The 26,355-nt window shown below is 51.9% G+C and overlaps 10 protein-coding genes and 1 non-coding gene across 11 annotated transcripts; 4 read left to right on the top strand and 7 right to left on the bottom strand.

Annotated features, from left to right (window-relative positions):
* Nucleotides 1-484: 484 nt before the first annotated feature.
* On the top strand, nucleotides 485-1,165 carry P153DRAFT_301649 (60S ribosomal protein L17; the record flags this gene model as incomplete). The annotated part of the gene is made up of 3 exons (XM_033664397.1): nucleotides 485-701; nucleotides 775-962; nucleotides 1,019-1,165. Coding segments are annotated over 3 exons (552 nt in total), but the record flags the coding sequence as incomplete, so codon positions are not given.
* Nucleotides 1,166-1,786: 621 nt separating this feature from the next.
* Nucleotides 1,787-2,791, top strand: P153DRAFT_379288 (glycoside hydrolase family 128 protein; the record flags this gene model as incomplete). The annotated part of the gene is made up of 1 exon (XM_033669854.1): nucleotides 1,787-2,791. The coding sequence occupies one exon, from the start codon at nucleotides 1,787-1,789 to the stop codon at nucleotides 2,789-2,791; it is 1,005 nt and encodes a 334-aa protein (XP_033519050.1).
* A 141-nt stretch (nucleotides 2,792-2,932) lies between these two features.
* P153DRAFT_301534 (amidase signature enzyme) lies at nucleotides 2,933-4,754 on the bottom strand (the record flags this gene model as incomplete). The annotated part of the gene is made up of 2 exons (XM_033664386.1): nucleotides 2,933-4,169; nucleotides 4,225-4,754. 2 exons carry the CDS (start codon nucleotides 4,752-4,754, stop codon nucleotides 2,933-2,935), a joined length of 1,767 nt encoding a protein of 588 aa, XP_033519049.1.
* A 988-nt stretch (nucleotides 4,755-5,742) lies between these two features.
* On the top strand, nucleotides 5,743-6,896 carry P153DRAFT_349752 (uncharacterized protein; the record flags this gene model as incomplete). The annotated part of the gene is made up of 1 exon (XM_033666263.1): nucleotides 5,743-6,896. One exon carries the CDS (start codon nucleotides 5,743-5,745, stop codon nucleotides 6,856-6,858), a length of 1,116 nt encoding a protein of 371 aa, XP_033519048.1. The 3' UTR covers nucleotides 6,859-6,896.
* A 1,311-nt stretch (nucleotides 6,897-8,207) lies between these two features.
* P153DRAFT_301263 (uncharacterized protein) lies at nucleotides 8,208-8,952 on the top strand (the record flags this gene model as incomplete). The annotated part of the gene is made up of 2 exons (XM_033664376.1): nucleotides 8,208-8,617; nucleotides 8,673-8,952. The coding sequence occupies 2 exons, from the start codon at nucleotides 8,208-8,210 to the stop codon at nucleotides 8,950-8,952; spliced, it is 690 nt and encodes a 229-aa protein (XP_033519047.1).
* Nucleotides 8,953-10,216: 1,264 nt separating this feature from the next.
* On the bottom strand, nucleotides 10,217-11,649 carry P153DRAFT_379286 (uncharacterized protein; the record flags this gene model as incomplete). Its single annotated transcript, XM_033669853.1, has 3 exons — nucleotides 10,217-10,807; nucleotides 10,844-11,254; nucleotides 11,551-11,649. 3 exons carry the CDS (start codon nucleotides 11,647-11,649, stop codon nucleotides 10,217-10,219), a joined length of 1,101 nt encoding a protein of 366 aa, XP_033519046.1.
* Nucleotides 11,650-14,835: 3,186 nt separating this feature from the next.
* On the bottom strand, nucleotides 14,836-16,564 carry P153DRAFT_360850 (general substrate transporter; the record flags this gene model as incomplete). The annotated part of the gene is made up of 3 exons (XM_033666943.1): nucleotides 14,836-15,372; nucleotides 15,423-16,460; nucleotides 16,511-16,564. 3 exons carry the CDS (start codon nucleotides 16,562-16,564, stop codon nucleotides 14,836-14,838), a joined length of 1,629 nt encoding a protein of 542 aa, XP_033519045.1.
* Nucleotides 16,565-19,333: 2,769 nt separating this feature from the next.
* P153DRAFT_t113 lies at nucleotides 19,334-19,405 on the bottom strand. The gene has a single exon. It is a non-coding gene; the product is annotated as a tRNA-Thr (tRNA).
* Nucleotides 19,406-20,292: 887 nt separating this feature from the next.
* Nucleotides 20,293-22,528, bottom strand: P153DRAFT_370577 (MFS general substrate transporter). The gene is made up of 2 exons (XM_033669072.1): nucleotides 21,731-22,528; nucleotides 20,293-21,679 (listed from the first exon to the last, which is right to left on the bottom strand). The coding sequence occupies exons 1-2, from the start codon at nucleotides 22,167-22,169 to the stop codon at nucleotides 20,409-20,411; spliced, it is 1,710 nt and encodes a 569-aa protein (XP_033519044.1). The 5' UTR covers nucleotides 22,170-22,528; the 3' UTR covers nucleotides 20,293-20,408.
* A 134-nt stretch (nucleotides 22,529-22,662) lies between these two features.
* On the bottom strand, nucleotides 22,663-23,222 carry P153DRAFT_400744 (uncharacterized protein; the record flags this gene model as incomplete). Its single annotated transcript, XM_033671850.1, has 2 exons — nucleotides 22,789-23,222; nucleotides 22,663-22,703 (listed from the first exon to the last, which is right to left on the bottom strand). Exons 1-2 carry the CDS (start codon nucleotides 23,009-23,011, stop codon nucleotides 22,663-22,665), a joined length of 264 nt encoding a protein of 87 aa, XP_033519043.1. The 5' UTR covers nucleotides 23,012-23,222.
* Nucleotides 23,223-24,126: 904 nt separating this feature from the next.
* On the bottom strand, nucleotides 24,127-26,315 carry P153DRAFT_124095 (uncharacterized protein). Its single transcript, XM_033661999.1, has one exon. The coding sequence runs from the start codon at nucleotides 26,216-26,218 to the stop codon at nucleotides 24,326-24,328; it is 1,893 nt and encodes a 630-aa protein (XP_033519042.1). The 5' UTR covers nucleotides 26,219-26,315; the 3' UTR covers nucleotides 24,127-24,325.
* Nucleotides 26,316-26,355: the final 40 nt, after the last annotated feature.

The raw sequence follows: 26,355 nt of genomic DNA, 5'->3' as shown, positions 1-26,355 counted from the left end.
GTGAAGGCCATTGCTTATTGCTTGTTGGGTTTGGTAGAGCCGGGAAAGTTCTGCTGCAGGTTAGCTCAAGCTCCAAAACAGGCAGGCAAACAACATACCTCGAAAGGAAGCTCGCAGAGTATGCGCGATGTGAATGCGCTGAGTGGTTCGTGGGGTGACGGGATGCGCGCAGAAGAGTCGACGGGCAGGAACGATGGGCTTGCAGGAGCTCCGAGATGAAGTTCGAGCTCGCAAAAAAATCCAGACGGCATCTTGGCGTTCGGGCGCGGCGGCCAATCAGCGCCGACTGCCCTGCTCAGTCAGCATCGCGGCCCGCTAGTTTTGCCGAGCCCACAATCCTCAGTTTTCGATTTGGCGCAGGACCGCGGACTCTCGAACTACTAACCACAGGCCCCTCGACAATCGACAAAATGGTACGTCGCACGCCGCAGCAGTGCCCAAGGGAAATACTGGCCGCGCTCGCCAGTGCAGGGCTAACTCATGGCAGGTGCGATACGCTGCAACCTCCCTCGACAACGCGAAGAGCGCCCGCGCCCGTGGCAGCTACCTCCGTGTCTCGTACAAGAACACGCGCGAGACGGCCCAGGCCATCAACGGCTGGAAGCTCGAGCGCGCCCTGACGTACCTCGGCAATGTTCTGGAGCACAAGGAGGCCGTCCCCATGAGGCGGTACGCCGGCGGCACTGGACGCACTGCACAGGGTGAGTGCTGAGACGGGCATGGAGATGCGAAGAAAGGGCAGAAACATGACAAGGGCAAGGCTGACGTCCCCAGGCAAGGCTCTCGGTGTCTCGCGCGCCCGCTGGCCCGTCAAGTCGGCTGAGATCCTGCTCGGCCTCCTCAAGAACGCAGAGGCCAACGCCGACACCAAGGGCCTCGACACGGCCAACTTGGTCGTCAAGCACATCCAGGTCAACCAGGCCCCCAAGCAGCGCAGGCGCACTTACCGTGCCCACGGTCGTGTACGTGTCACCCCCATACAATGCTGTTTTGGGATGAGAACCTAACCCACCACCAGATCAACCCGTACATGTCCAACCCCTCCCACATCGAGCTCATCCTCGCCGAGGGTGCCGAGGTCGTCCAGAAGGCCCCCGCTGTCGAGCGCCGATTGAACTCGAGGCAGCGTGGCCGCGAGGTCCGCAAGGCCATCACCGCTGCGTAGACGGGAGGAGAAGATGACGTAAGAGTGCGGAAAAGGGTCAGGGCATGGGCACGGTACGGAGTCAATGAGCGATGAATCATAGGGTTTTTCACACCACTCGTCATGTATGCATGAATGGGACTTTGAGTTCTCCGGGGTCTGGTCGATCCAAATAAACAGGGCCACGGCCTGAATCCCCGTGTTTTTCTGTCTGCATCTGTTTGTGCTTCGAGACGATTGATGGCTGTGTTTGTTTTCACGCAACTTGATATAGACAAAACGCCGCCATCTCCAATCTGGCCTAGTTGTTCAGCCAGACTGCGAACCCCAGTTCTGTTTCAACACCCATCACCACCTCATTTCTTACCCTCGTTACTTTGCGCAATTTCCGATTTCCTAACTCTCTTTTCACGAAATCACTTTCTATTCCTCCGAGTCATGTCTCTTCCCGCCTTGCTTCGGCCTCACTTGCCAAGTACCTACATCGATCATGACGCAAGCCCAGCACGCAGAAGGATTCCGCCACGACTTGATGGCAAAAGATAAAGACTCTTATGGAGACTATTTCCGCATTTCAAATTCAACTGTGTCCATTCATTTTCAGCATTCAATCTTCCCCTCACATTCCATATCAGCACAGTCATGACTTGCATCACAACCCGCCACCAGCGGCAACCCTCGCATTTCACTACTTTCCTTGTCTTGATGTTAAACACATCACTAGCCCTCGCACAAGATGGTAAACGAGGCCTAGCATATATCGGCAGCTCCCACACTCCCGACACCAACCTCCTAAGTTCATCCGCCAGCCCGCTATCCTGGTACTACAACTGGGGCCCCTACCCGGGCCTCCAAACCGACGCATCAAACCTCGAATTCATGCCCATGATCCACGGCCTCGACGCCGTCCAAGACTCCCAGACCGAAAGTGCCATCGCCTCCTCGCCATCCTCTTCCACCCACCTGCTCTCCTTCAACGAGCCAGACGGCACGCAAGACTCCGGCGGAAGCAAAATCAGCGCAGAAGACGCCGCAAAAGCCTACCACGACTACGTCCTCCCCTTCCGCAACGGCTCGCGAGGCGGCGGCCGAAAGTGGAAAATCAGCCACCCCGTGACCACAGGGAGCGGCTCAGGCGTCGATTGGCTCCGCGCCTTCAACGCGTCGTGCTACGAGATCGACGCGCAGAACGGGTGTCCCACGGACTTTATCGCCGTGCACTGGTACGGGAATTTCGACGGCCTGGCTGCGTGGCTCGGCACGATAAATGAGTTCTACAACGTTAATGCGTCGATGTCGCTCAAGCTTTGGGTTACGGAGTTGGGCCTTCCGCAGCAGGATGCTGATGTTACGGCGGATATGATGAATCGGACGCTGCCGTATCTTGATGGGCTGGAGTATGTGGAGAGGTATAGTTGGTTTGGCGCGTTTCGGACGAGTGATGCGAATGAGTGGACGGGGAATGGGGTTGCGCTGTTTGATAGTGATGGTGGGTTGACGGAGGTGGGGGCGCTGTATATGGGGGATGGGTTTGAGAAGGGGCAGAAGGGGCAGGGGAATACGTCGGGGGTGGAGGGGAGGAGAGTGGGATGGGGGGTGTTGGTTGGGTTGGTTGGGGTGGGTGTGTGGTTTGGAGGGGTGTTGTAGAGTAGGAGCTGTTGATACCCATTTGATTTGACGTTCGCTAAATTGCTCAATCATGTCATGATGTACTCGTCTTTTTCTATACGTGAACAAGACGTACAACCTCAACCCATCCACATCTTCATCATTTCCCCCACATCCTCCTCACAGATTCCGCACCGGCACATTCCTCTCCAAATACCCATACCAACTCGGATCCGACCTCCCCCCCGCCCCCTCCCCCTCCACACCACCCTGCAAATCCTCAATCGCACTAGCCCACCTCAACAACTCGCCCTCACTCCACGCCGTCCCCATAAGCGCAAGTCCAAACGGCATCCCAGTACTAGCATGCACGCCCACGGGCAGCGTAACCATCGGATACCCCGCCTGCGCAGCAATCTGCCCACTCTGTCCCACGTCGGGCGGCACAAGCAGACCATCCAGTCTCGACCCATTATTCGCGAGCGCGGCGTCGATGCCGTCTTCGCGCGTGCTGCGGTGGATGAAAGACAGCGCTTGGTAGTACGTCTCGTCCATCCTGCCCTTCGACGCCAGACTGGCGAGGAAACCGTCCTGGCCGGAGTAGAACGCTGGTGTGCCCAGGGGCCAGGGGTTCCCGCCCTCGCTGCCGTCGTTCGCGTAGTTGTATGCTACGATGTCTTCTAGGCTGCGGATGTTGGTGTTTTCTAGCTCCGAGAGGTAGGTTTTGATGTTGTTGTAGAAGTCGACTTTCACGACTGTGTACTCTGATTCGTTGGCGTATCCGCGTGTGGTGCCGTAGTCCCAGTTCCAGCCATCGGGTGAGACGATGGTGGCGTAGTTGGGCAGCTCAGTGTTGTTGATGACCTTTGCGCCTGCGGATTCTATCACAGCGATGAGGGAGAGGAGTTGCGCTTGCTGCTCCGCGTCGGCGTAGACCCAGAAGCTGTTCCATGGGATGCCGAAGGTGGCGTTTTTCAGCGCGGATTTGTCGGTCAGGAACTGCATGTAGCCGCCCGCGGGTGTGTTGTTTTGCTGCGCGAGCGTGTAGTTGTCGCGCGCGTCGACGCCGAAGATGGCGTCGAAGGCGTAGGCGGCGTCGCGTACGCTGCGCCCGAATGTGCCGACTGTGTCTTGGTGGATGCTCTCTGGGATGACGCCGGCCCGCGATGTCAGGCCCACTGTGGGCTTGATGCCTACCAGGGCGTTGCGCTGCGCGGGGTTGATGACACTGCCGTCTGTTTCTGTTCCGAGGGAGAAAGCCACGACATTTGCGGCGACGGCGGTCGCACTGCCCGAACTGCTTCCTCCTGGGTTGACGGTGAGATTGTAGGGACTACGCGCCTGACCGCCTCGTCCCGAGTATCCCTCAGAGTAGTTATTCGAGCGCATATCCGCCCACTCCGACAGTGTCGCTTTCCTATTTCCATCTCAGTTCCGCTCATATATTTTTAATTCCTCCCCCACAAACTCACCCCATAAGCAGAGCCCCCGCTTCCCTCAGCTTCGCAACAACATGCGCATCCCGCGGCACCACGCTGCCCATCAACGCCCAGCTGCCCGCCGTCGTCTCCATCTGGTCCTTCGTCGCGATGTTGTCCTTCACAATGAATGGAATCCCATGCAACGGCCCCCTCACCCGCCCCGCCGCGCGCTCCGCATCCAGCGCAGCAGCAATATCCTCCGCATCGGGATTTGTCTCGATGATGGAGTTGATGTACCCGTCCACCTGCCTGGCTCTTCTGAGGTAGCATCCCAGCAATTGGACGGACGTCAATGCGCCGCTGCTCAGGTAACTTTGCAGCTGGTCAATTGAAGCTTCAGCCAGCGTGACATTGTGGCATGTTGGCATAGGGAAAAGCGCCGGTGTATTCGCCGCATCTTGGGGCGGGAAGTAGTACGGATATGGCTGCTGCAGGGGATCTACATCCAGAACATTTGACGAGTTTAGCTGCGCCCGCGCCGTTGTGCCGAGCGCGAGGAAGAGACTGAGAGATGCGTGCATAGCCAAGTCCTCTCGTCCTGGGGAGCAGGACTAGATGAGGCTGAGGGTTCAGGTACAGAAAAGATATAGGTGACGAATGCGGCGCTTGTTCGTTAGTATGTTTTGAGGCTGCGCTAGTTTTGGACATGGGAGATTGTAGCGTGGGATAAGGTATCATCCTGCAGCGGTTAGGCGATAAGCGATGGGCGTTTGACAGGGGATATCCTCTGAATTTTGTCGAAGCCGAGATAGGTGTATTAGGTAGTTGAATCCACTTTTGTAGCGGTGAAGACCTAATGTTTTACCCCGATAGGCACCTAGTTCACAGAAAGCTCAGTCAGAAAAATTTGATGTTGTACTTGTGTAGTTAGTCCACGCTCAAACATACGAATTACTACCACTCACCATCTCATAAACGGACGTCTGTGTCGCCGTAAAGATAGACAACTCTAAGCGTACTTTTACCTTTTCGCGCCCACTGTCTCTTTCTCTGTCGCCTTTATATGCCGTTTAAACCATACGGGCTGGTATCATACAACATTGTCCGCGTTTTTCTAGGTGACTTTGGCAGGCCTTGTTCGATGAAGTCGATATTCTTATTCGATGAAGCGATGAACAGATAAACTAAAGCCCAAATGCCTGACTTTCATGCATTGCTCTACTGAGTAGAAGTTTGATTTCGTACAGGCGAGCTTTTCACATCTTAGCGCTATACTTAGCGAAAATACTCAACTGATCAAACTACCATTTGTGCTCCGCCGATGAACAGTTTGCTTGAACTGTTGGCTACGCAGTAATACTGCATCTCATAGTCTCTAAGAAGGACTGTCTATCCGGCTTGTTGTTTGTCGTTCGTGTGTCAATTGTCTTACACGAATGTCTCTGTTTGTGAATAATGTTGATACAATGTTTCAACTCACCAAATCCTATCACACAACTCGTTCTCCCCAAATCTTCCCTCTCTGAATCTACTATTTTCACGACGTCAGTCAACCCACATGAATCGGCTATGATCGCGCAAGGCGATTTGCAAGAGCAACTGTCCAAGATCCTGGCTGCTGCGAACTCTGCCGGCCTCAAGTTTGAAGATGTGATCCCCGACGAGATGGCAGACTACTTCCAGGGGATGACGCAACTCAAAGCTGCGCAGGATTACATCAAAGACTTGGAGTTTCAGCAGACGCAGCTGTCGGCCGAGAACAGCAAATTGACGGCCAAGTTGAAGGCGGCAGAAGAGGAAATCGAAAACCAGCCGGAAGAGTTCAAGGAAATGAAAGTCGAATTACAGCAAGCGAATCGTCAGGCCGACTGCTGGCAGAAGTGCTACGAAGACGCTCTTACCCGTGTGGAAACCTATCAGCGTCAACTGCAAGAGAGACTCCAGCCGCGCTTCGCCGTGGATGACGACTCCGTGAAGAAGATCGAGCGCCTGAAGCACGAGCTCGACCAACAAAAAGCCATCAATGCCAAACTCGTGCAGGAAAACCAGGTTGCATCAGCTCTATTCGAAGCACTGCAACCGCAGTATGCGCGCGAAGTCGAGGAGAAGGATGTCGAACTCCGCAGGGTCGTTAAGGAACTCGACGAGTCCCAAGCAACAATAGCAGCCATTGAATCCGAGAACGAGCAAGTCTCAGACACTTGTAACGTCATCATCGAGTTCTTGGAGAGTGAGAACGAAAACGCTGCGAAGGCCATCCAGCATCACTCCACCAATGCTCGTGATGCGAACCGACTCTGTTCCGTGATACGATCTGAGATCACGCCTCTCAATACGTTCTTCTCCTACGCCCTCGCTATCTTGGATACATATCGATCTGTTTTCCAGGCTCTGGCAGCACCTTACGCCCACACATTCCCCGCCACCTCAACCTTGGACAAGGACCTCGATGCCGCGGCAGACCATCTGGAATTCTATCGCGTCATGCACCAGGCGACACAGATCGAGGGCGAGGTCGACGATTCAGTGCGAACACAGGTGAACGAGGTTGCAGGGAAGGCGGGGGAGATGTATCTGAGTCTTGATCGGATGAAAGTGGATGTTGAGAAGATTATGGAGATGAGGAGGCGACATCCTGTGGGCAAGAATGGGAAGCGGAGGTCCTTCTTCCAACGGTTCTTATAGCCGAGACCGATATTCTTGTTAGCTTTAATGATACTACGATTGGTTGATTGGACCAAAGTCTATCTTGCCATTACTTCTTTCACAGTGTATCTTTTACTTAAATTGCTGCTACAACATCGATGGTGTGTGGCTGACCTTGCTGGAGCATTGGCTGGGAGTCTAGCCATACCATTCACAACACTCACACAGTGCTGGAAGTCGCGCTCATGTTCTGAAGAGTGTTGCTTGCAGCATTAGGTTGTTCTTTGCCTCTGATGTCGTTTTTGCCTTAGGAATTAGTTACTCGAGTATGTTAGTCGCATCGCCTAACATGAACAATGCGTTTGGAACCCCGTATGTAACAAAATATCCTACAGGAAAAGGTCGAGGTGCTTTGGCGAGTTGAAGTTGACATTCTGATGACGAAGGACGTGGCTCGTGCCCGGTGCACGGACATAGGCTGACTGAAGCTTCGATCTGACCATCAATCAATTGGGAAACCTCGTATCCTACTCGGCAACGCGCGAAACCAACTTCAGATGGCTCTCGTATGATGCAGTCAGCATTTGCCAGGCAGGGATACGATAATGCCGAACACCGATGGCATCACGCGTGAAAGTCGGGTTGGAGCCGGCTGTCATTACCAACACACAATGCGTACGCACAATATGATATCACTCGACAATGAGCTGTCATACCCCGAAGACCTCCTTATCGATCACACACGGGATATGCCAGGCGTGCCTCAGTTTCTCAGTTTCGCAACGACAAGGTCAAATGGACTTACCCAGTCTTCCTCGGGCACATCTGTGCATATCCTAGCTTCATCACCCAACATATAGTCCTTCGACTAATGATGGGGATGCCCGTTTGACATTCAACCGAGGAGTTTCACATTCACGGGTGGAGTGGTTGATTGAAATCAGCATAAGGTGGAGAAACTTCGAGTCTGCCTCGTATAGAAACCATATGTAGCACCTAGCGCACCGGGTCTCCTGTTTCGATTAGGCTCAGCCCCTTCCTTCGAAGTCTCGTTGGTCTAGTGGCAACCACCCTCCCGCAAGTTTTGCTTTTCAATTCGTTGGCATCTGTGGGGTGCGGGACAGATGTAAGACGTCGCCGTTTCCTTCGAATTGATTGGTCTGGGTTGTATCAAGGCGTCCAGGAGCGTTACTGCAAGAACACCTTGGCATCTTTTCGTCGTTGCCTGGTGGACGTCTCTAGGCTGCCATTTTACACCTGAAAGATTATCTGGCTCACTTGTCCGCACGAGTCCACCAACATACACATTCTTTACCAATTACACTAAGCTTGTGTGATCAGCTCTTCAATATCTTCGCTCTGACTTTTGTTCGAACATGAGTCCTATCATGGCTGATGAGCGTCTCCTCCGCTTGGGTTCGCTCCTCTGCAACGCCATCGCGACACCTCTCCTTGTCACCTCCACGATCGTCAGGATCAAACACTCTAATAACTACTCATGGGACAGACCCTTTGATAACTACTCACGGAGTAGACATCTCACTGCTTTCGCCTTCGGATTTATCCCTGTTGCGCTTACCGCTATTGCTGCGACGGCGAGTCTTCTGCATCACAAGAAGCATCGAAACACTTTTGTCTCCACTCCCGCACGTCCCCGGATGGCTCTTCTTGACCTTCTGGCCGGGTTCGCGTATCTTGGTGTGCTGATTCCGATTTGGGTTGTTGATATCGGGACTATGAGACGGCCGGGATTCGGCTTGTTGGCAGGATACACTACTGCGCCCATGATTGTCAATATGTAAGCTCATCTTTGTCACATGCGCAGTTCGAGAATGCTTTGCTCACAGTAACAGGTTCATTCACTTTGGCATCGTCTTGTACAACGCTCCGGCGCTGTTCGCATCATTTAAAGATGACACATGTCGACAATGCCCCAATTGTCGCAACAAGTTCACCATAAGCGGTGCAGAAGTCAGACAGACTACCAAGGGAGGAGCAGGCTACAACTTGTTGCGTGGAGAGGTTTACCTGGATGCAGATGAGGATGCTGCTGTCTATCATGATAGCATAGCCTCAGAGGACTTGCGCCCTGACATGTCTGAGGGTGTTAAGGGCAAGGCCGTGGAAGTCTGAGAATGGTCGACCAAATTGATCAGAACAAGATCCACATGGGTCGCAAGAGTAGTGGAGATGTAAGTGAGCACATGCGGGTGGAAGTTGGGGAGTCTCGGGCTCAGGTGGGGTGAGAAGAGGAAGAACAACCGATATTGGGTAAATCAGTTGTGTTGTTGGTTGCTAGGGTCAGAGTACAAACTGCACATTTTCCTGAGGTGAGGGGGATGGAAGTTGCACTTGAGCAGTGCATTTTGGCTACACGCCTTGACAGTTTGTTCGTATCAGTCGCTCCTTCAAAAGTAGTTTGAATAAATGCATTGAGCTGGTGCTTTTGAAAAGTCATGTTCATTGTCCTTTATTTGCTATTCCAGCATCTCGAGACTGCGTGAACAATCCCATCATGCATTTCAAACACCACATGACCAATTCTAAAAGTTCCACACTCCCCTACCATCAAACAGCTTTTTCCATACAGCAAACCTCTCCAAGTAATAGCCCAAGCACCCTATCATGCGATTCATCCCATCTGCCTGCCCACAGCAATGCGACACCCCCAAAAATCCCTCATTGTGAAACTCAAAGTCCACATACCGCAACATCACCGCGCATATGTAGCCCCAAAGCCTCTTTCCGCTAGAATGAAAAGGACGATCTTGTCGAAACACAGGCAGTGGTTGGAGGCAAACAAGCAAGGTGATGCGGAAGCCTCAGATGAGATTGAAGAGGAGCTGAGGGAATTGGAGGAGGCCAAGGCGATTAATCGGGCGGCGTTTGTGGAATGGAAGTTTGGAGTGGGCGGGTATGGATATACGTAGGCCACGGTTTTGATAGTCAGTTGCTTGGGAACTTTAATTATGTATCCTGAAGGGGATGAAGTTGCGAAAGTGGTTGCATGAGTGACGATAAAGATCTTACCAACTGTCGTTTAAGCATTCATCTGCGGTGCACCGGGATTGTGCCGAGATGAAAAGAATATGGAAACGAGACGTGGGGATAGTTATAGTGAATGAGCTACACGCTGTGATACGCGATGCGGATTTTGGAATTGTCATCTAAATTCCTGCCGAAATATGAGAATGAGAATGAGACCAGGCGAGAGTTCGGACTTGTATTTTGGAAGATAATTCGATATTATAGAAACCCTTAGCATAGCTTCATACCTAGCCAGTCAGATGAATTCCACCAGCTGACTGAGTCTATCTTGCACGGTAGACATGTCTTACACTGCAACGCTGTAGCGTATCTCCACAAGTCTTCGCTCACTCTATTGAGCCCATGACAACTAGACCCGACCGATTGACTCACGCGAGTACTCCACCATCCACCAACCAGGGCAAGGCTGCACCATCGTGCCAGACCCTTGCTTAGAACCATTCGTGACTGTCATACCCATGGAGCCTGCGATGATTCTCGTCTTGAATCGAAGGCCGAGATCCAAGGCTTTCACAGTGACCGAAATCTCAACAACTCCAGAAGGAACACCCTCGAGAGTGTGGTAGATGAGAGGGTAGACTTCACCGTCGATCTTGGGAGGCTTCTTATCGTTTGCAACAACGATGTCCTTGGATCTCTGGCAATAACCTTCGTTGTCCCAGTACATGAATGCAGTAAGCCATCCGTTGTACGTCGGGAGAGGGCCACTTCCAAGTGCACCGTCCGAGTGAACCGCTTGCATCCAAAATTTCTTCAACTCAGTCGAGTCTGGCATGTAGAATGAGGCGATGAATCGCTTGAGTACCGGTACGAGAAGTCGACTCCACTTGGCTGGTTGTTCGCCGTATTCTGCAAGCTGGTCTAGTCGTGTCAGAATCTTCTGCCAGTCCTCGACCTCACCAAGGAGAGTAACTGATGGGAAACCCCACCCGCTCTTGAGCTCAAAGGCGAAATATTACTTCATAGTCGCCATCACGACCATCGAAGACACCGCCAAGTCAAGGTCGGTTGTAGTCGAGAACACGGGAACAAGCCAATCGCGGACGCTAGGATTAATTACCTTCTCCTGCTTCAGTGTAGCAAACTGCTTAGACATGCTCCCGATATCCCAATTGAGGCACGGCCTAGTGTGGTCCTCGACAACCAGCTCCTCCTTTCCTTGATGAGCGACAAACTGGTCGCGCAACTCTTCAGCATTCTTGTTGACATAGAAACTAAACTGAGTGAGGATTGCAAGCCATACATCATCAGGTCGAAGAACGAGATGAAGATCTTGTTGAAACGCCCTCATGACTCCGTCGACAAATCCATTGCGGTACGGAGCGATCGGCCCTTCGTGATGGGCATTGAAGTTTCTGAACGATGAGTGAAGAACGCGTTTGCTGTGCTTAGATTTCACCGGGTCGTAGCGAGTTTCCTTCTCCCAGGCTGTAATAAGCGCACCGTACAGACGGGAGTCTGTGGTCGCTGTGGCGTCAAGGTTACGTCCCCTTCTCAGGCGAGGGCTTGATAATGACAGGTATTAGACTGGCTGCTTGTCGCAGGGCAGGTGTTAGCTGGTGGATCGGGAGTGCACACTCGGAGTCGATTGTCAGGATATGAGATGGCTGAATGAGGTGAGTGAAAGAGAAGAACGCGATGTGATATGTAAAAGTGTGGATCATTTGTATTTGCATGATGTACTTCACAGTCTGCGATAACAAAGGAGGCAGGTACGACATCAAAGTTCAAAACCCACGCGGAGAGATTATTAACGCGTCTCGAAATATTCGAGAAACACATACGACTTGATCGTACCTATCAAGCTTATGTAACGTGTGAGAGCACACAATCTGTGGTCAATGGACCATTTTCTCGCCCTTAGCTTCCCCATAATATCGTCTAATCCTTCAGATGTCAGATCTCTCAGTGCCCACATCCAAATACTCTCTCAATCTCTCCCTCGCCTTCGCAACCCCTCTCTTGCCCTCCCTCAGCCACCTTCTCCAGACTCTCAGATCTTTCTCCTCCCGTACCTGTGCTACACCCCACTTTCTCAACCGCTCCATCTCGAGCATCAACTTCGCCAACTTGGTCTCCTCTTGAAGACAGTACGTAACGAATCTTCCACCCTCTGACAACACAACCCTCAGAGCGTCGGTTGCCTTACGGGTCTCTTCCTCATCCGCATACCTTGGATCACTAAACACATGCGCCATCTCCGCCCTCGCAGCATCTTCGGTGAGTCTCATCACCCGGTGGAACAGCATCCAGATAAGTTCCTCGGTGCTGACTCGGCGGCTAAGAGACGTGTGGCAAGGTTCATATGGACCATGCGTATGATACCTCCGGCAACGCATCTTCTGATTTCCATGATGTAGATGCTGCCTGCCTTCATCTTGCTCATCCATGCACTGCTGCGCCATGCGCGACACATGTTCGCCCGTACCGCTTGCCCAGCTGAGTTTAGTGCCATCGGGTGTGCGGTCGATGGTGATGTCCACCAGGAGTCTCAGCAACGGCTCATCCTCCTCGCGATCCAGATACTCGAGATACCTTCCCGGGATGGTGAAGGCCAGAGGAGTTCCCTGCTTGTAGTGCTCTTGATAGAGCTGTCGCACACGATCGGTGACCATGTCTTTCACCACACCACAACCCGCTGTCACAGCCACGTCATACAACTCCATGCAGTTCTTGAGATTCCAATCCCACCTCTTGACCTTAGTGTTGGCGGGTCTAAGCACTCCGAGAATGCCATCTTTATACGTGCCAGACTCAAAAGCTTCGTCAGGTAGCTCGATGTCATAGACAGGTAGTTCCGTGCTCGGCAACGGCGAGATGGCCTGTATGAAGGCGCGGATGACCCAAGGCGGGAACTCGCTGAAATCAATCTGCTCGACAGACTGAGGAGTCCCGTCAATGGCATCCACTTCCGCGCGGACAGTGTCGCAGTAGTTGTACAGCGCATTGCCTTTTACCGTATATCGGTCTTGGTCTAGTAGTACCGAGACTAGTCTGCTGCCGTGCATGTTGAGACCAGCTTGTAAGCGGTCGCGGAGTGGAATTCTGGCATCGTCAACTTCTGTAGAAGATTGATTTGAGACAAACTTACTGATCTGATTCGTAATCCTCGATTTCATCTTCGCTCTCCTCGCTCTCCTCGTCGCTTGCATCGCCGCTCTCGAAGCCTGGTAGTGGTGGGTATCGGAAGTTGATATTGAATCGTGAGGACTCGGAAAGGCTCTCTCCTTCGCTCAAGTCAGCAAGGTGTTGATGGTCTCGTAGCCAGTCTTCAACGGTAGTCACCAACTGACCAGTTTGAGATGTTGTCTGTGGTCCATTACCATCAAGACGATGGCCTGTAGAAGACTGCGGTAGCGCTGATGAAGCCATCACTCCTCCAACCTGCGCGGTAACGTTGTTCCTAAGCTGTCGCCTCGCAGGACCTCTCACTGCACCCCTACGAGGTTGATCCGGCTGTGGGCTCCCCCCAACGACTAACGTTGGGAAGTTCTGCGGTCGCAGTCCCAACTCCTGCAAGCGCTTCTTATCCTCCTTCGCACGACATTGCCAGGGAACAATAACCTGCTCACTCTCAAACCACACCCGTCCGTCTTTGATAGCTGCCTTCGACACAGCGGCATCTACAGTCGCCGATGCCCCCAATCGGTTGTAGTTCGCCATGCAGTCACTGAGAGACCAGTTGAGGAAGATGCGCTCGTGGACTAGATTCTCCTCTTTAGTAACGGTAGTATTCAATGTTTGAAGAGGGGTTCGCGTTGGGAACAGAGCTAGCGTGCCGACCTCGCGTAGGTAGGCTTGTCTTACGAGGGGCTCGGTATCTGGGGGCGCGTGTGGATTTTGCGTGAGGTCGTTGGCAGGTATGCGGTTAGCTGTGTGGTTTGGATCTAGCAAGACTGGGGTAATGGCTGGAGGTGTTGGATTGGGTTGCTGGGTGGTTGTTGCTGCCGCGACACTAGGCGTGGGGTTGTTGACACTCGCATTGCTTGTGCTTGGTGTGGCATCGTGCACGCTTTTGTCCTTTGACGCGTTACCTGCTTTGCGTGTAACAGAAGCTGACTTTTGCTTCTTCGGAGGGGGCTCGTTATCGATGTCTTGATCATCTTGCACTGAGCGGTTCGTATGTGAAGGATCGTCGCTGGGGACAACATCGTCCTTTTTACGCTTCGAAGACGCCATGGAGATGTTCGTGACGGAGAGTGACCTCTACTCAAGTTGAGTCAGTTGTAAAAACGGACAAGAAGCAGATGATAGTCTGGAATGGGACATCCGCAGTTCTCATTCGTGCGAAGACAAAACAATGTGGGGAGATTTGCACAAAAGCCGTGCACTTACAAAGGTAATGAGACGAGTAGAGTGTGTAAACGAGTCTTGGTGTTGACTTTGTACGGGAGACAAAGAGCAAACTGGAAGAATGAAGACAAAGGGCATGGCGGGGGCCGCCTGTAACGAAAGGTCACGTGGACCTGCTTTCACTTCAGGTATGACGACCAATCAATTCCTGTGAAGGCAGCCTTATCAACAAGCGAGAGGTCATGACCGATGCAGGCTTACGTCAATATCACGCAGTTTTCTTGACGGTGAGCTCACTTGAAACAGTTACGTGTGCCAGCGATAGCAACTGTAAAATTTCTCGATTGTGACACCCGTTCATCCCTCACGAGCTGTGATTGATTTCGGTACGTGCGTGCATTGTGTAAAAATTCTGAGCGGGGTTGACAATGTATGTTTGGAAGCGCAGAAACGCGATAGATGACCACGACGACATGTTAGACATTCCATGTTTCTTCGAGACGCATGGGCGAGAAAGTAGCATATGATTGTTCAATTAACAAATATCGATTTATTAGCTCTACGAATCCTCCAACAAGTCCCTTCCTCGTGGACTCACCCAACGATAGCGTACCCGTGGCGATTTACCAGGAGCTAAGCATCGTTCCCCCTACTCAGGATCTGAAGCAGATATACTCATACTTTCTCCACCTCGAGGATATTGCCCTCCGAGTCGGCTGCAATCTTCTTCTTGACAAGCGAGGCGTTGCGAGGATTCGGCGCGTTGAAGATGTCATCAAGCTCCTCAAGCGTGCGTTTCTTGGTCTCAGGAATGAACGCCCAGACAACTAAAGCTTGCACCGGGCACCAGACGGCGAAAACAATGTACAGCTTCCACTTGATCCTCTCAAGAGCGATTGGGTATGCGAACTGGTTGACCAACATAGCGGTTGTGATAGCCAAATTGGAGAAAGCCATACCCTTGGCGCGGATCTCGAAGGAGAGGACTTCGACGGGGTACAGAGCCTGAAGTGGCGTGATACCAAAGGCGAAGACACAGTTGAACAGAAAGATGAAGGCGATGAAGGCTTTGCCGGCCGCGGCATTTCCGGTTTTAGCGTTTTCGGACACACAACCGATAGCGACGGCCCACATGAAAGCAGCACTTCCAAACGCGCCCATGAGCATAGGTCGACGACCAAGCTTGTCAACAAAGAAGGCACCAGTAACAGCCTAGAAATTATTAACAAATGGTTTAGCAGAGGAGAATCAGGTCTACTCACGCATGCAAGTTGCGCACAGGCTTTACCGAGATTGATGTTCATTCCCTGGATTTCATCGGTGATGCCAACCGTCTCGAGTACCGCGCCGATGAAGTAGTCGATAGCACCGTTGCCAGCCCACTGACCAAAGATGGAGATGGTGACGTTGCAAGCAATACGGTAGCGAGCGCCACGAGTCTTGAACAGTGCACTGTAGTCCCACCAGCGCTTGTCTCCACCGTCCATGTTTAGGTACTCCTCATACTCTCGAAGTTGCATTGAGACCCAGGCACTGTCTGGATTTCCTTCGCCATGGAACTTGGTCAAGATCTTCTTAGCATCTGAGTGTCTTCCACGGGTGTAAAGCCAGCGCGGGGATTCGGGAAGGAAATAAGCGAGAACGGTGATAAGACCAGGGAAGAGAATCTGCATCCACACTGGCATGATCCAGCTCTGGTTGCCTGGGAGATTTGTGGAGCCGCGAGCGACGCCAGCAGCGAGAATGGAGCCCACAAACCAGAAGGTGTTGTAGAGACCTGTGATGACACCGCGATGGGCAGGGTGAGCAGTCTCGATGACATGGAGAGGTCCAGCGGTAGTGAGAATGGGCACAGCAAACCCTAGCAAGAATCGACCGCCCATGAATTGGCCGATTGGGTTGCCGCGATCGGCCTTGGTCGTGGCCTGGATAATGACGCCTGCGCATCCAATGGCTCCTCCAATGATCATCCCGAATCGACGGCCCCAGGTATCGCAAGCTGGGCCAATGAAGGGAATAGCAACGACACCGCCGATCTGGTACATGGAGCTAACAATGCCAGCCCAGGCGCCGGAGCTCTCAACTTTGAAGTAAGACTTGAAGGCCTTGTTGAGGAGGAGGGCGTTGAAGACAGAGCCGTCGAAGCCATTGCAAGTGGAGCAAAAGAACCCAACGAAGGCGCAGAGATAGAGAATCATGGCATACAAGGAGAAGCGTGTAGGAGGTTCCTTGAGCTTGGCTTCGGCGATCGCCTCAGATCCAGCGATGACCCTCACCTCGGCGACGGCGCCCTTCTGGTCCTGCGAAGATGTAAGACGCATGTTGAGTAGGGAAGAGGAGAATAGCTTACACCATGGTCCGAGGTGGTCGTGTGGACTCGTGCAGCGGTATCGTCCTTCTCCATGGTTGTGGTGATAGTCGTGAGGATGCTCGAGTGGAGACCTGCTGCTGATGGGCAAACCGACGAGACGGGGGTGAACTATAAACATGCTCGACGAACACACCTACCACATCCCATGGGCAAGGGCGTCCGGGGTTGTGGCCCGCAGTATCCGCCGTACCGCAGAAACACTGGGTGTCTGTATTGGCGCACCGCACTGGAAACATGCGTCTGTACAGATTGGGCGCGGAGACATGGGCTCCGTCGTCGGGAACGGTGCAGTTATTGGATGCCGCGACCTCGAACATAACGTGTGAATGGTGCGGAAACCCGGTCCATGCTCCAGAAGCAGTAAGATGAGTTCTTGGTGCATGCCAGCCTTGTCTTCCACATTGACTCGGACCACCACATGCCATGTTAGCGAACGAATCTTACTTGGATGTGTAGTCTTGGCGCGGTCTGCATTGCAACGGCTTTGTGATGATTAGAGGTAGATGTCTCGTGTCCTGGACGATTGCGTCCAACCAGCTGACGGCGGAGTTGGACATAATGTACAAGTGGAACGGACCACTGCACAATAAGCAAGGCTTGCCTTGAAAAGCAGCATGTCAGACGACGAAGATCAATTCCTCCGCGAATGAGATTCTCCATGCAGCATCGTGCAGCAACCCCACAATGCAGAATGCGGAGGATGCGCATTGGGATTACACAGTGTCTTCGCAGTTGAAGGGCAGCCAGAGCGAACTGAAACAAAGAACTGGCCTTCCATGATGTAAGTTGTCCAGACAAGAGCGTTGCTAAGAACGACACGACGTCCCGAGCGAGATGCGATACATGAATGGCGCGGTGGATCGCGGAGGGAGAAAGCGGAGACCCCAAGCGGGGTTGGGGTGCCAAGCATCAAGCGAGGAAGCCTCGACCCAGCAGCGTTCCTGGCCGCTCCGCAGTTGCATTGCACCACCGTTTCCAAGTCTTGCATCTGAGCGGCATGCATCGTGCGCCGTCGCGATATCGTGGCCCCAAAGTCCCTCTGAACGGCTGCGTGAGGCTGGCCGCCACAAATCGTTGGACGGATCTCTCGGTGAATTCGTCTTTTTGGTGTCGGTAGGTCGGGCCGCCACGTGCCTCATTTGCGCTCGAGGCTTGCCATGCCTCCATTTTTTGTCTCCCCACGGCACCTCCAACTTCTGTTCCGGGTGGCCTTCAAGAAGAAAGGGTCTTCTGACACAAACTTTCCCATATCATCCCAGAACTCTCCAATGAGTTAGCTTCCCACTGAACAACATTCCACATCCTTAAAGCCGCAACGTGTCAAAGGCAACCGTGCGACGGTTTCTCGAGGGCTGATTTTCCAGCCATCACGCCCTTGCGGACCGAGGATCCTGAACCCGCTGTGGCGTTATTGTTTCTGCTCTCGTTTTACATCTGTTGCTCCACGTATCGCACTCCTCGTCTTCCAACATACTCGCTGCTCGCCTTAGCAACAATGATCACGACTACTCTCGGCCAAAACTTCTCATCTGTCATTGGCATCGAGCCACGTGCAGGCATTACCTCCGCCAATTTTTTCTTCCATCATATCTCTGCGCGACCCAGATGATTCATCGCCGCAAGGTATTGAGCACCAAAAACTCTGCCTGGAATCAACTCATTGCCCGCTTCACTGCTGTCGAACCACGACCGATTTTCTGGCGTTACCGTAATGAGGAAGTTGCGCGATGAGAACACGAGATCCCAACATTGCGAGATCAATCCAGCCTCAGCTCAAATCGCGTCATTACCACGACAATGTTACGCTATTTTGATCGAGAATACTCTAACCAAATCCATGTTTACACTACTCATCAGAGTTAGTATAGCCATGCATAGTAGCATGGCAAGTTCAGCATGGAGTTTATCTGGCGTCTCAGCATAACCTCCTCCGCGACGCAACTTTGTGACGTTATGCACAGCATCGTTTTACTACTATGATCAAATACGTTGGATCTTGGAGATGGAAGATAAGGTAAGCGAAAGGGAAGTAGCTCTTCAGCAAAGCGACGACCTCCGTAATCTTGCTTACATCTTCGCCGGTCTTTACACAGGCGTGAAACCCGTATTGATTTGCAGTGTTCACATCTATGTCACGGCAAAATCCAAGATGACTATTCCAACCAGTTCTATGACCTCTGCCTAACACGATTAATTTTCAACGCGAACATGGAACGTACGTTCATACTGACAGCAGGTCTACTGATTTTCGATGCGGTTTAGCGATGAAAACTATCTATTATTGGATTGAACTTGCAAGAGCGAGTCTTCTCTCCGGCTTCGTTACCTTAGTGTCCACTTTCACATGCTAACAAATTCAGATGAGGAGCTCCTTTTTCCCCACCTAGTCTATATATCTCGTCCTGTCAGTGTCAGTCTCAGATATTCTACCTGCTGTTGTCTCCTATATCAGTTTGAGTAATCTTTGATTCCCTACGATGCTACAACTCATTGCGGGCTTCGCTATATTCACATCCGCGATCACTGCTGTAGCGCTCAACGTTCATTCTCACACCGTGACCACAGACCTCAATGAATGTTCTTCCAACACAAATGTACCGTTTGCAAGTCTGCCTCATCCTGCAAAAAATCCATTCGAAGTCGACGCCGCAAAAACTCCAGACTTGATAAAATACACTCTTAAAGGCGACGCGCTAGTGTGTCGACCTCCAGACTCAAAAAAGAAGCTGACAAACAAAAAAAACCCGTCAAAGATATGCCGCAACCTCAAGCAGGAGACATGGAGAAACGCAAAAAATAAACTGCCTACTACCCGAATCGAACGAGCGATCTTCGCATTACAAGTGCGACGCCTTACCACTTGGCCAAGCAGGCTTCGTCTCATTGGAGCAAAAACGAGAATTGTTTGGCCATTAGACATAAAAAGCAAAGTCATTCCCTTGCAGGCAGGGTACTTGCACACCCTCATTCCGGCGACATACACCTACACAACTTACAAAAATTCGAACATAGAGCTCACGACACAACACCTTGACCTAAACTTGAAGCTAAACGCAGGTTGAGAAGATAGGCTATACTATTCTATATAGCACTGGGCTCCAGGCAAGCAGGAGAACGGACGGCGAGTTCAGAAATAAATCAGTGACACAGAACCAACAGTAAGAAAGAGACTCGGGCCCTCAAACCACTTTCAAATCAACGACATCATAACAATACAACATGTCCTTCAGTCCACTAAAACATACTACGAATTCGGCATCAGCACAAGCAGAGGCGGACGCAAACCATTTCTTCCCCACTCAATCAACCCCCTTTCAACGATCTTTGCATTCTCCGTCGACAGTCTGCACGACATCCATCTCCGTCTCCATACTCTGGCAGCGCAACTACAAGCTTGTCGTTAAAGCCAGAAGTTTTGAAGTTCTTGACTGCGGCCGAACTACTTCCGCACGGTATGGGTGTACAACCCATTTATAGCTCCAGACTTTCGTCAACAACACCGTTGTACTGTTTTCTTAATCTTAGGTCAAGACAATTGTTCCTAGGTTTCTGCGGTATAGCTCAGATTGTATACTGCTTGTACAAACCCCGTGTGTTGCTTGTTGGAAATAGGGAATGGATAGGAACACTTTGAAAAGCAGGATCATCGAATGGTCCTACAATATCGCAATGAGAAGTGTGCATTGAAATGAAGCTTTGAAGGAGGTTAGGTGATATGCGCCCCATCCTCATAGAACTGCGAAAATGAATGGATGAATCTTGCTTGATAGATAATTCTGTCACAAATAGGTATTTTTCTATCACTCCGCGATCTATTGAGTTCCCCACCAAGCGAATGTATCCAAATACGCGTCTTAGTACTCTAGTCTGACACGATCTATTTCCCAGCCATATTGGCCGCCTCGGCTCCAAACCTCGTCATTCCCCTCAACTTATCTCCCCATTTATAAAACGCAAACAAACACGGAATGAAAATCAACGCCAGAAATGCCGGAACGCTACTCGCCCAATGAATACCAAGCGACGAGTATAAATTGCCCGTGAACAAAGGAAATGCAGCGCCAGCGACAGATCGCAGGACGGTGCTCGCAGCAAGCGCAGACGCAGCATACCCGAGGTATGCGTCCACGATGTAGTTTGTAATAGACATGTATAGTAACACCATTCCAAACCCGAATAATGTGCCCGCAGAGACGGGGACCATGAAGTGAACAGAAGGGCCGTTCGTCCACGCGAACCAGAACAAGCCAATGGGGAGCGCGGCAGCGCCGAGCATGGCGGGTGGGAGACGTGCCTCGGGCGGCGCGGCGCCGTTGTGTTGAGCCACGACTCTCGCGTACCGCTTTTGATCCACAAAGGCGACGTACAGGAGTGAAATCATGATGCCGACGATGATGGCGAGGAAAGGAAGAGATGCGACGCCCTGCGGCCATCCCCGCCCTTTCTCATAAACTATGGGATAAGCAGCAAAAAGGCAAAAAAGTGTACCATGTACAACGGACAAGAAAAGCGAGAGAAGCGTGACAATGGGTTCGTAGATGAGCATGATCCATGGACGGAGTGCGCCAATGCGGAGTTGCTGGGCGATGGGCTTGGGCGTCATGCCTGCAACGAGATGCTGCTTTCCGGTCTCCTTTGTGAGTTTATCTGCACGACGTTGTAGCAGAACTGGCGCGTAAGTCTCCGGGAATGTGAAGGCTAGAATGAACCATGTGGGAAGTGCTGTGGCGGTAATGAGAACCGCGATGGAACGCCATCCGTATGCTTTGACGAGAAAACCACAAACGATAGGTCCGAGATTCTGTCCCACAAGTCCTGCAAGGGTGAAGATACTCATCACGAGACCGCGCTCCTGGGCGTCAAACATGTCGGCAACTACTGCGGGAGCGACGGCTTGTGTGAAGGAGCCTGCAAGACCTGCGAAGAACCGGAGTACGATGACGACCGTCATTGACGAGGAAAATCCCACTGAACCACTGAAAGCCACAAATGCACCAAAAGTCATGATATACAAATCTCGACGCCCGTATACCTCACTGAGAGGAGACAAGACCAAGGCACCCACAGCAAAACCGAGCACAAAAGTCGATGTAGTGAGAAGCGCAGTGACCTGCGAAATGTGAAACTCGGACTTGAGTTGTTCAGTGCCTTCAATCGTGTCAGCTCAAAATTCTATCTCATGTCTTGGAGAACACATACCTTGAGAGAACCCCGAAGATGCAATCGACACAATGAAGCAGGCGAACGCAAGCAACATGGCGTTGAACCATTTCCTGCCTGTGCCAAAGTTGAGTGGGTTCTCCTTATCGTCCTCTTCCCATTCCACCCCGAATGCGTCGGTATCGAGGTTGTCGGAGTCGTCCAAGCTAATCCACCTGTTCGGAGTCCTTGTTACCCACGAGTCTCTTTGTTCAACGGCGAACTTGCCCGGCCACACACGTTCTGTTACATCAGCTTGCGTGACGGGCGCGAGCCATGTTTGTCTATTCGCCTGATTCGTTCCGTGCCATACCGAGTGTCTGTTTCGAAGTTGCGTAGGTGGTGGTAACAGTGACGAGTCAGCCAGAACACTCATACGTGCAGCGCGGGCCTCTGTGTCGAAGATGCTGACAGTCCGTTGGTTTATCTCGTTGGACATGTCCCATGGTAGAGGCCATGGTGCACTGATTGCATTGCCGTTCTCATCTGAAGAGAGTTCCGGCCAAAAACTATGGCGTTGCGTGCGACTGAATGGTGACTTTGACATGCGATACGAGTCGCGCATGTAAGGTAATGACTCCATACTGATTGTTATTTGATCTAGGCGCTGAAATTTGGGAGGCGGCCAGCGCAGATAGAAAAAAAAGGAAGCACTGAATCCAGCAGCGATGAGAGGAAAGATTAGAAATGCAAAGCAAACACAGTCAACGCCTAAAAGTGCAAAGAGTGGGAAAAACGAAACGATGATGAACCCTCTGAACGAGGTGAGAGATACGACATGTTATGGAAGTGACATCAGGCGCATTGTGTTATCTTCAAACATGCATGGACCCGTCACATTCGTTTGACTGGAGGTCCAGGCACGTTGGTGGCCCACTAACGTTCTTGGACGCTAGGATAGGCGGTATAGGGAGACCCTTCGAAGAGCCTCATCAGGACGAGTCAGCATCACGCATGGACTCATCTGGAAGGCCTGAAGCTCAAGGTCAGGAGTTTGCAGATTAACATTTGCTGCATTAGGAACCTTCGAGGATCACCCTTCCTTTCTGTGCGCATACCCCTTTGCCTGGGAACTGAGTAGCCGAAGTTCGTCAAATCTGAGGATTTGACCAAAGCGACTGTTGAGCAATTGGACAAAGTACAGCCGCAGGATAGAAGAACCAAATCAGAAACAGGTTGAGAACCCCTCGGCGGCACGGGCTGGTGTTGAAGTTCTGACACTTTCATGGCAGATGTCAGAGGGTCCACAACGAAGGCCATCGTAGCCGCATACGTAGCCATGATGGTGATGCGAGTCCTCTGAGTGGTCGGGATATGAGCAGTGCATTGTCAGACATCAAGCTATGCCCCCGACTAACGATGAAACGGGCGCCGGTTTGGGATGGTGCGGCTTACGCGTGGCGGGCCGCGTACAAGCTCTGCGAAGAGCTGCCGGGTTTGACACGAACGTGGCTTCGAAAACGAGGCTTTCGCGAAGTGTTATCGCGTTTCCTGTTGGTTATAAGGATATATGATCAGAGAAGCCAAAGCTGAGGTGGAAAATAAGGGTCAATCCCGGCGCGTCTCTAGCGCGCGCGTAGGTAACGTAAGCAGATACGCCGGCCATCGGACTTGGCACCATTCTTTTTTCTTCTCCAGTACCAATCACTCACTCTATCGCGTATGCGATACTTTCTCCTGATGCGCAAAGTACGTTTAATAAACGGGGAAAGCCCTGTGTTTATGTTCTGCGGTAGACCTATCACACAGCCATGACAACGCCTCCATCCTCCCGCCAAATCTCCCATTACTCGCGAGTCTTCGAGTGCAAGGGGAACGTTGAACCCACGACACACTGTCTGTTGCGTTCCTGTATATTGTTGACGTTGATTCCACCGGCTCCAAGGCCGGAATACCGCGATACTCCTTGTAGTAGCAGACGACTAGAGGGATATTCAAACCTGGAGTGTAGAGAGTATGAGGTGGTTCGTATTGAAGCAACGGTTGACAAAGTTGCAACCAAAAACTGTAATCGTGAACCTCTCGATGATCCATACTTTGAGCAGCTAGCTTCGGAACCTCTGATGAGATTTTGGGCGCAACGATCCGAGCTCAACAACAACACGGCTGGAGGAAAAGAGATTAACCCCCTTTACACTTATCGTTTCCGAGTCGTCGTTGTTTTGAACACAGCAGCTTTCGAAAGCATGTGGTCGTGAGTATGGATGCGGGCCGTTAAGGTAAACATAGGTCTGTTTCTCGAAAGCAGCCGCTCCCGGCCTAATTAAAGCTTGTCGCAATGTCTAAACGTCCTTCGTCAAACAACACATTGTAAGGAGCTACGTTGCGCGAACAAGATTATCCTTCAAAATTTTCATGTACTACAAGGTTCAAGGCATTTCGTTTGGAATTCGCAAGATATCATTGAGGACATTTGAGATTTTGCTACTGGAATGGATCTTGGTCTGGACCTCCATCTATACCGAACGCCATTGGACTACACACTTCCAAACACCGAAAACAAGATCTACCAGTGCTTCCATCCGCACGTGTACTTCCGCTCCCAGCCGGCGTTGATCTTGGTCCACTGTGCCGTGTTCAAATCATCGCGGGCGGCTAAGCAGCATCCTCCCAGCCTTTCCATCCACACTCCCACTCACGCTCCCAGCCGGCGTTCTTCTTCTTCCAAGAGGACTTGTTCAGATCGTCACACCATAAATCATCCTTTGCGAGCGGAGGATCACGACCAAGCAGCTCCTTGCACGATTCACAGACCGATACAGAAAATGTCTTGTCTTCTTTGAACGTTTCGGTTCGCATGCTGGGTTTGCACTGGTATTTTTCTCCGCCGACTATGTTATCTCCAAGATAGCAGATGTTTTTCTGGATAATGAGCTCAGTCTGCGTGAGTTCGAGGCGCAGAGACTCGATCACTTTGAGATCGACAACGTAGCTCATTGAATCTTCAGCTGGGCGGTATTGTGAAGCAATGACGTCCGAAAGTTCCTTCGACTTATGCCCTGCTTTCATGCCTTTGCCAGCCTCAAAACCGTTCCCATCGTAGAGTGTCCATGAGATGGATGAGTCGTCTCGCTCCATGGTGTGTCGTAGCTTTACCTTCCATGTCGAGTCGGGCTTGATGGGAGCTGACGTCCGTGTTGGCTTGGCGGGGACCGATGACGGCTCAGACGAACTTGGGAAGTTAGTAACGGTCGCGATTGTTGACGGCAGGTGAACAGTCCAAGTGAAAGGTTCTGCGGGAGTTCCATCTTGGAGGTTGGGAAAGTTGCCAACAGGACAAGCCTTCCACGCACACGTTTGGCCGCTGCGGCAGTTGCTGGGCGAGTCTTCGGCATGGCATAGCGCCGTGAGACACCAGTTCACACACTTGTTCACGTCAGATCCGTCTTGCTTGCAGTACTTCTTGGTACAATCTCCCATCCACATTTCGCAGTTGGCGCAAGACACTGATGTCGTGGATGCTGACGACGAAGTTGTCTTTGTCGGGCTAGAAGGGGTTGAAGTGCTGGAGTTCATCGAGCTGAACGTGAAAGAGTTCGAAGAAACCCATCGATCTGGTTGTTCGTTACTGCCCTCATCGTCGTCCAAAGAAAGAGGTGCCCTTGTGCACATTGGCCCGGGAGTCTCGCTCGCTGTGCTTGTTCGCGTTGCAGTTGTTGTCGAATCCCATCCTACCACGGCACAGCCAGTGACTGTAGCTTGAATCAGTGGCGCGCAGACTGATGAGACCGTAGTCGATGAAATCTGCAACTCTGAGATTACGGAAGACACGACAATGTTTTCCGTACACCAGACAAAGCGTTCAGTGACAGTGATCTTTTGTTTGTCGTCACACTTCGAGGGCCGGTCGCTTGGTTGAGCTGGCGGAGGCCCTGGCTTGGGTCCACAGCCGTCGGGAAGCTTGCATCCGGGTAGTTTGCAAATCTCTGGAGGGCACGGTGTGCAGCCGCCACTTGTGATACAGTGCCCCCCGCAACCCAAGATACCACAGACTGGTGGTCCATTGATAGTCGGGCAGCCGAAGAGTCCGATGCAACCAGTATCAGGATCTGGGCAACCAAACATACCACATTCGAACCCAAGCTCTCCCAGAGGAGGCGGAATAGTGCCAGGAGGACAACCAGGTCCCCAAGGAAGGCCCATCCATCCGCAACCTGCAAACTTTGTTAGTATGATATCAAGGATGGTTTGCAGGCGGAGACTTACCGCAACCGAAGATCTTGCACTTGCCCCTCCCACCATTTTGGGGCCGATCGGAACTGTCACTGTTATCCACACCATCGTCGTTCGATTCCCCAGTCTTATCGGTATCATGGTCATTGTCATCGTCATTGTCGCTGTCACTCGGCGTGTCCGAATCCCCGTCTTTGTCACATTTCCGAGGAATACAAGGGCAGAAAGTCTTCCCCCTGAGCAGAATGAAAGTGGCAAGATTCCACGCTTTGCACTCATCAACGCAGTCATTGGGGACACAGCCTGCATCCTCATCCGAATGACTATCGGGATCGGATGGATGGTCAGATGGATGGGTGGTCGGGTGGCCGACTGTCGGTGTCGGAAGTGTTGGAGATGGAAGTGGGTTCGATATTGGAATAGGAACTGGGAGAGGAGTAGCGCATGCTAGG

Source organism: Dothidotthia symphoricarpi (genome assembly GCF_010015815.1).
Source record: "Dothidotthia symphoricarpi CBS 119687 unplaced genomic scaffold P153scaffold_22, whole genome shotgun sequence".
NCBI classification, from domain to species: domain Eukaryota; kingdom Fungi; phylum Ascomycota; class Dothideomycetes; order Pleosporales; family Dothidotthiaceae; genus Dothidotthia; species Dothidotthia symphoricarpi.
Note: the sequence above shows the minus strand (reverse complement) of the source record. Positions and strands in the feature narration are given on the sequence as shown.

What these genes read in the sequence shown, in the direction of transcription:
- P153DRAFT_124095 (XM_033661999.1), bottom strand. Translation starts at nt 26,218, where the DNA reads ATGAGGATGCAGGCTGTGTCCCCAATGACTGCGTTGATGAGTGCAAAG.
- P153DRAFT_370577 (XM_033669072.1), bottom strand. Translation starts at nt 22,169, where the DNA reads ATGTCCAACGAGATAAACCAACGGACTGTCAGCATCTTCGACACAGAG. An exon ending in ATCTTCGGGGTTCTCTCAAG is followed by an intron (nt 21,680 to 21,730) that starts GTATGTGTTCTC and finishes ACACGATTGAAG; the next exon opens with GCACTGAACAACTCAAGTCC.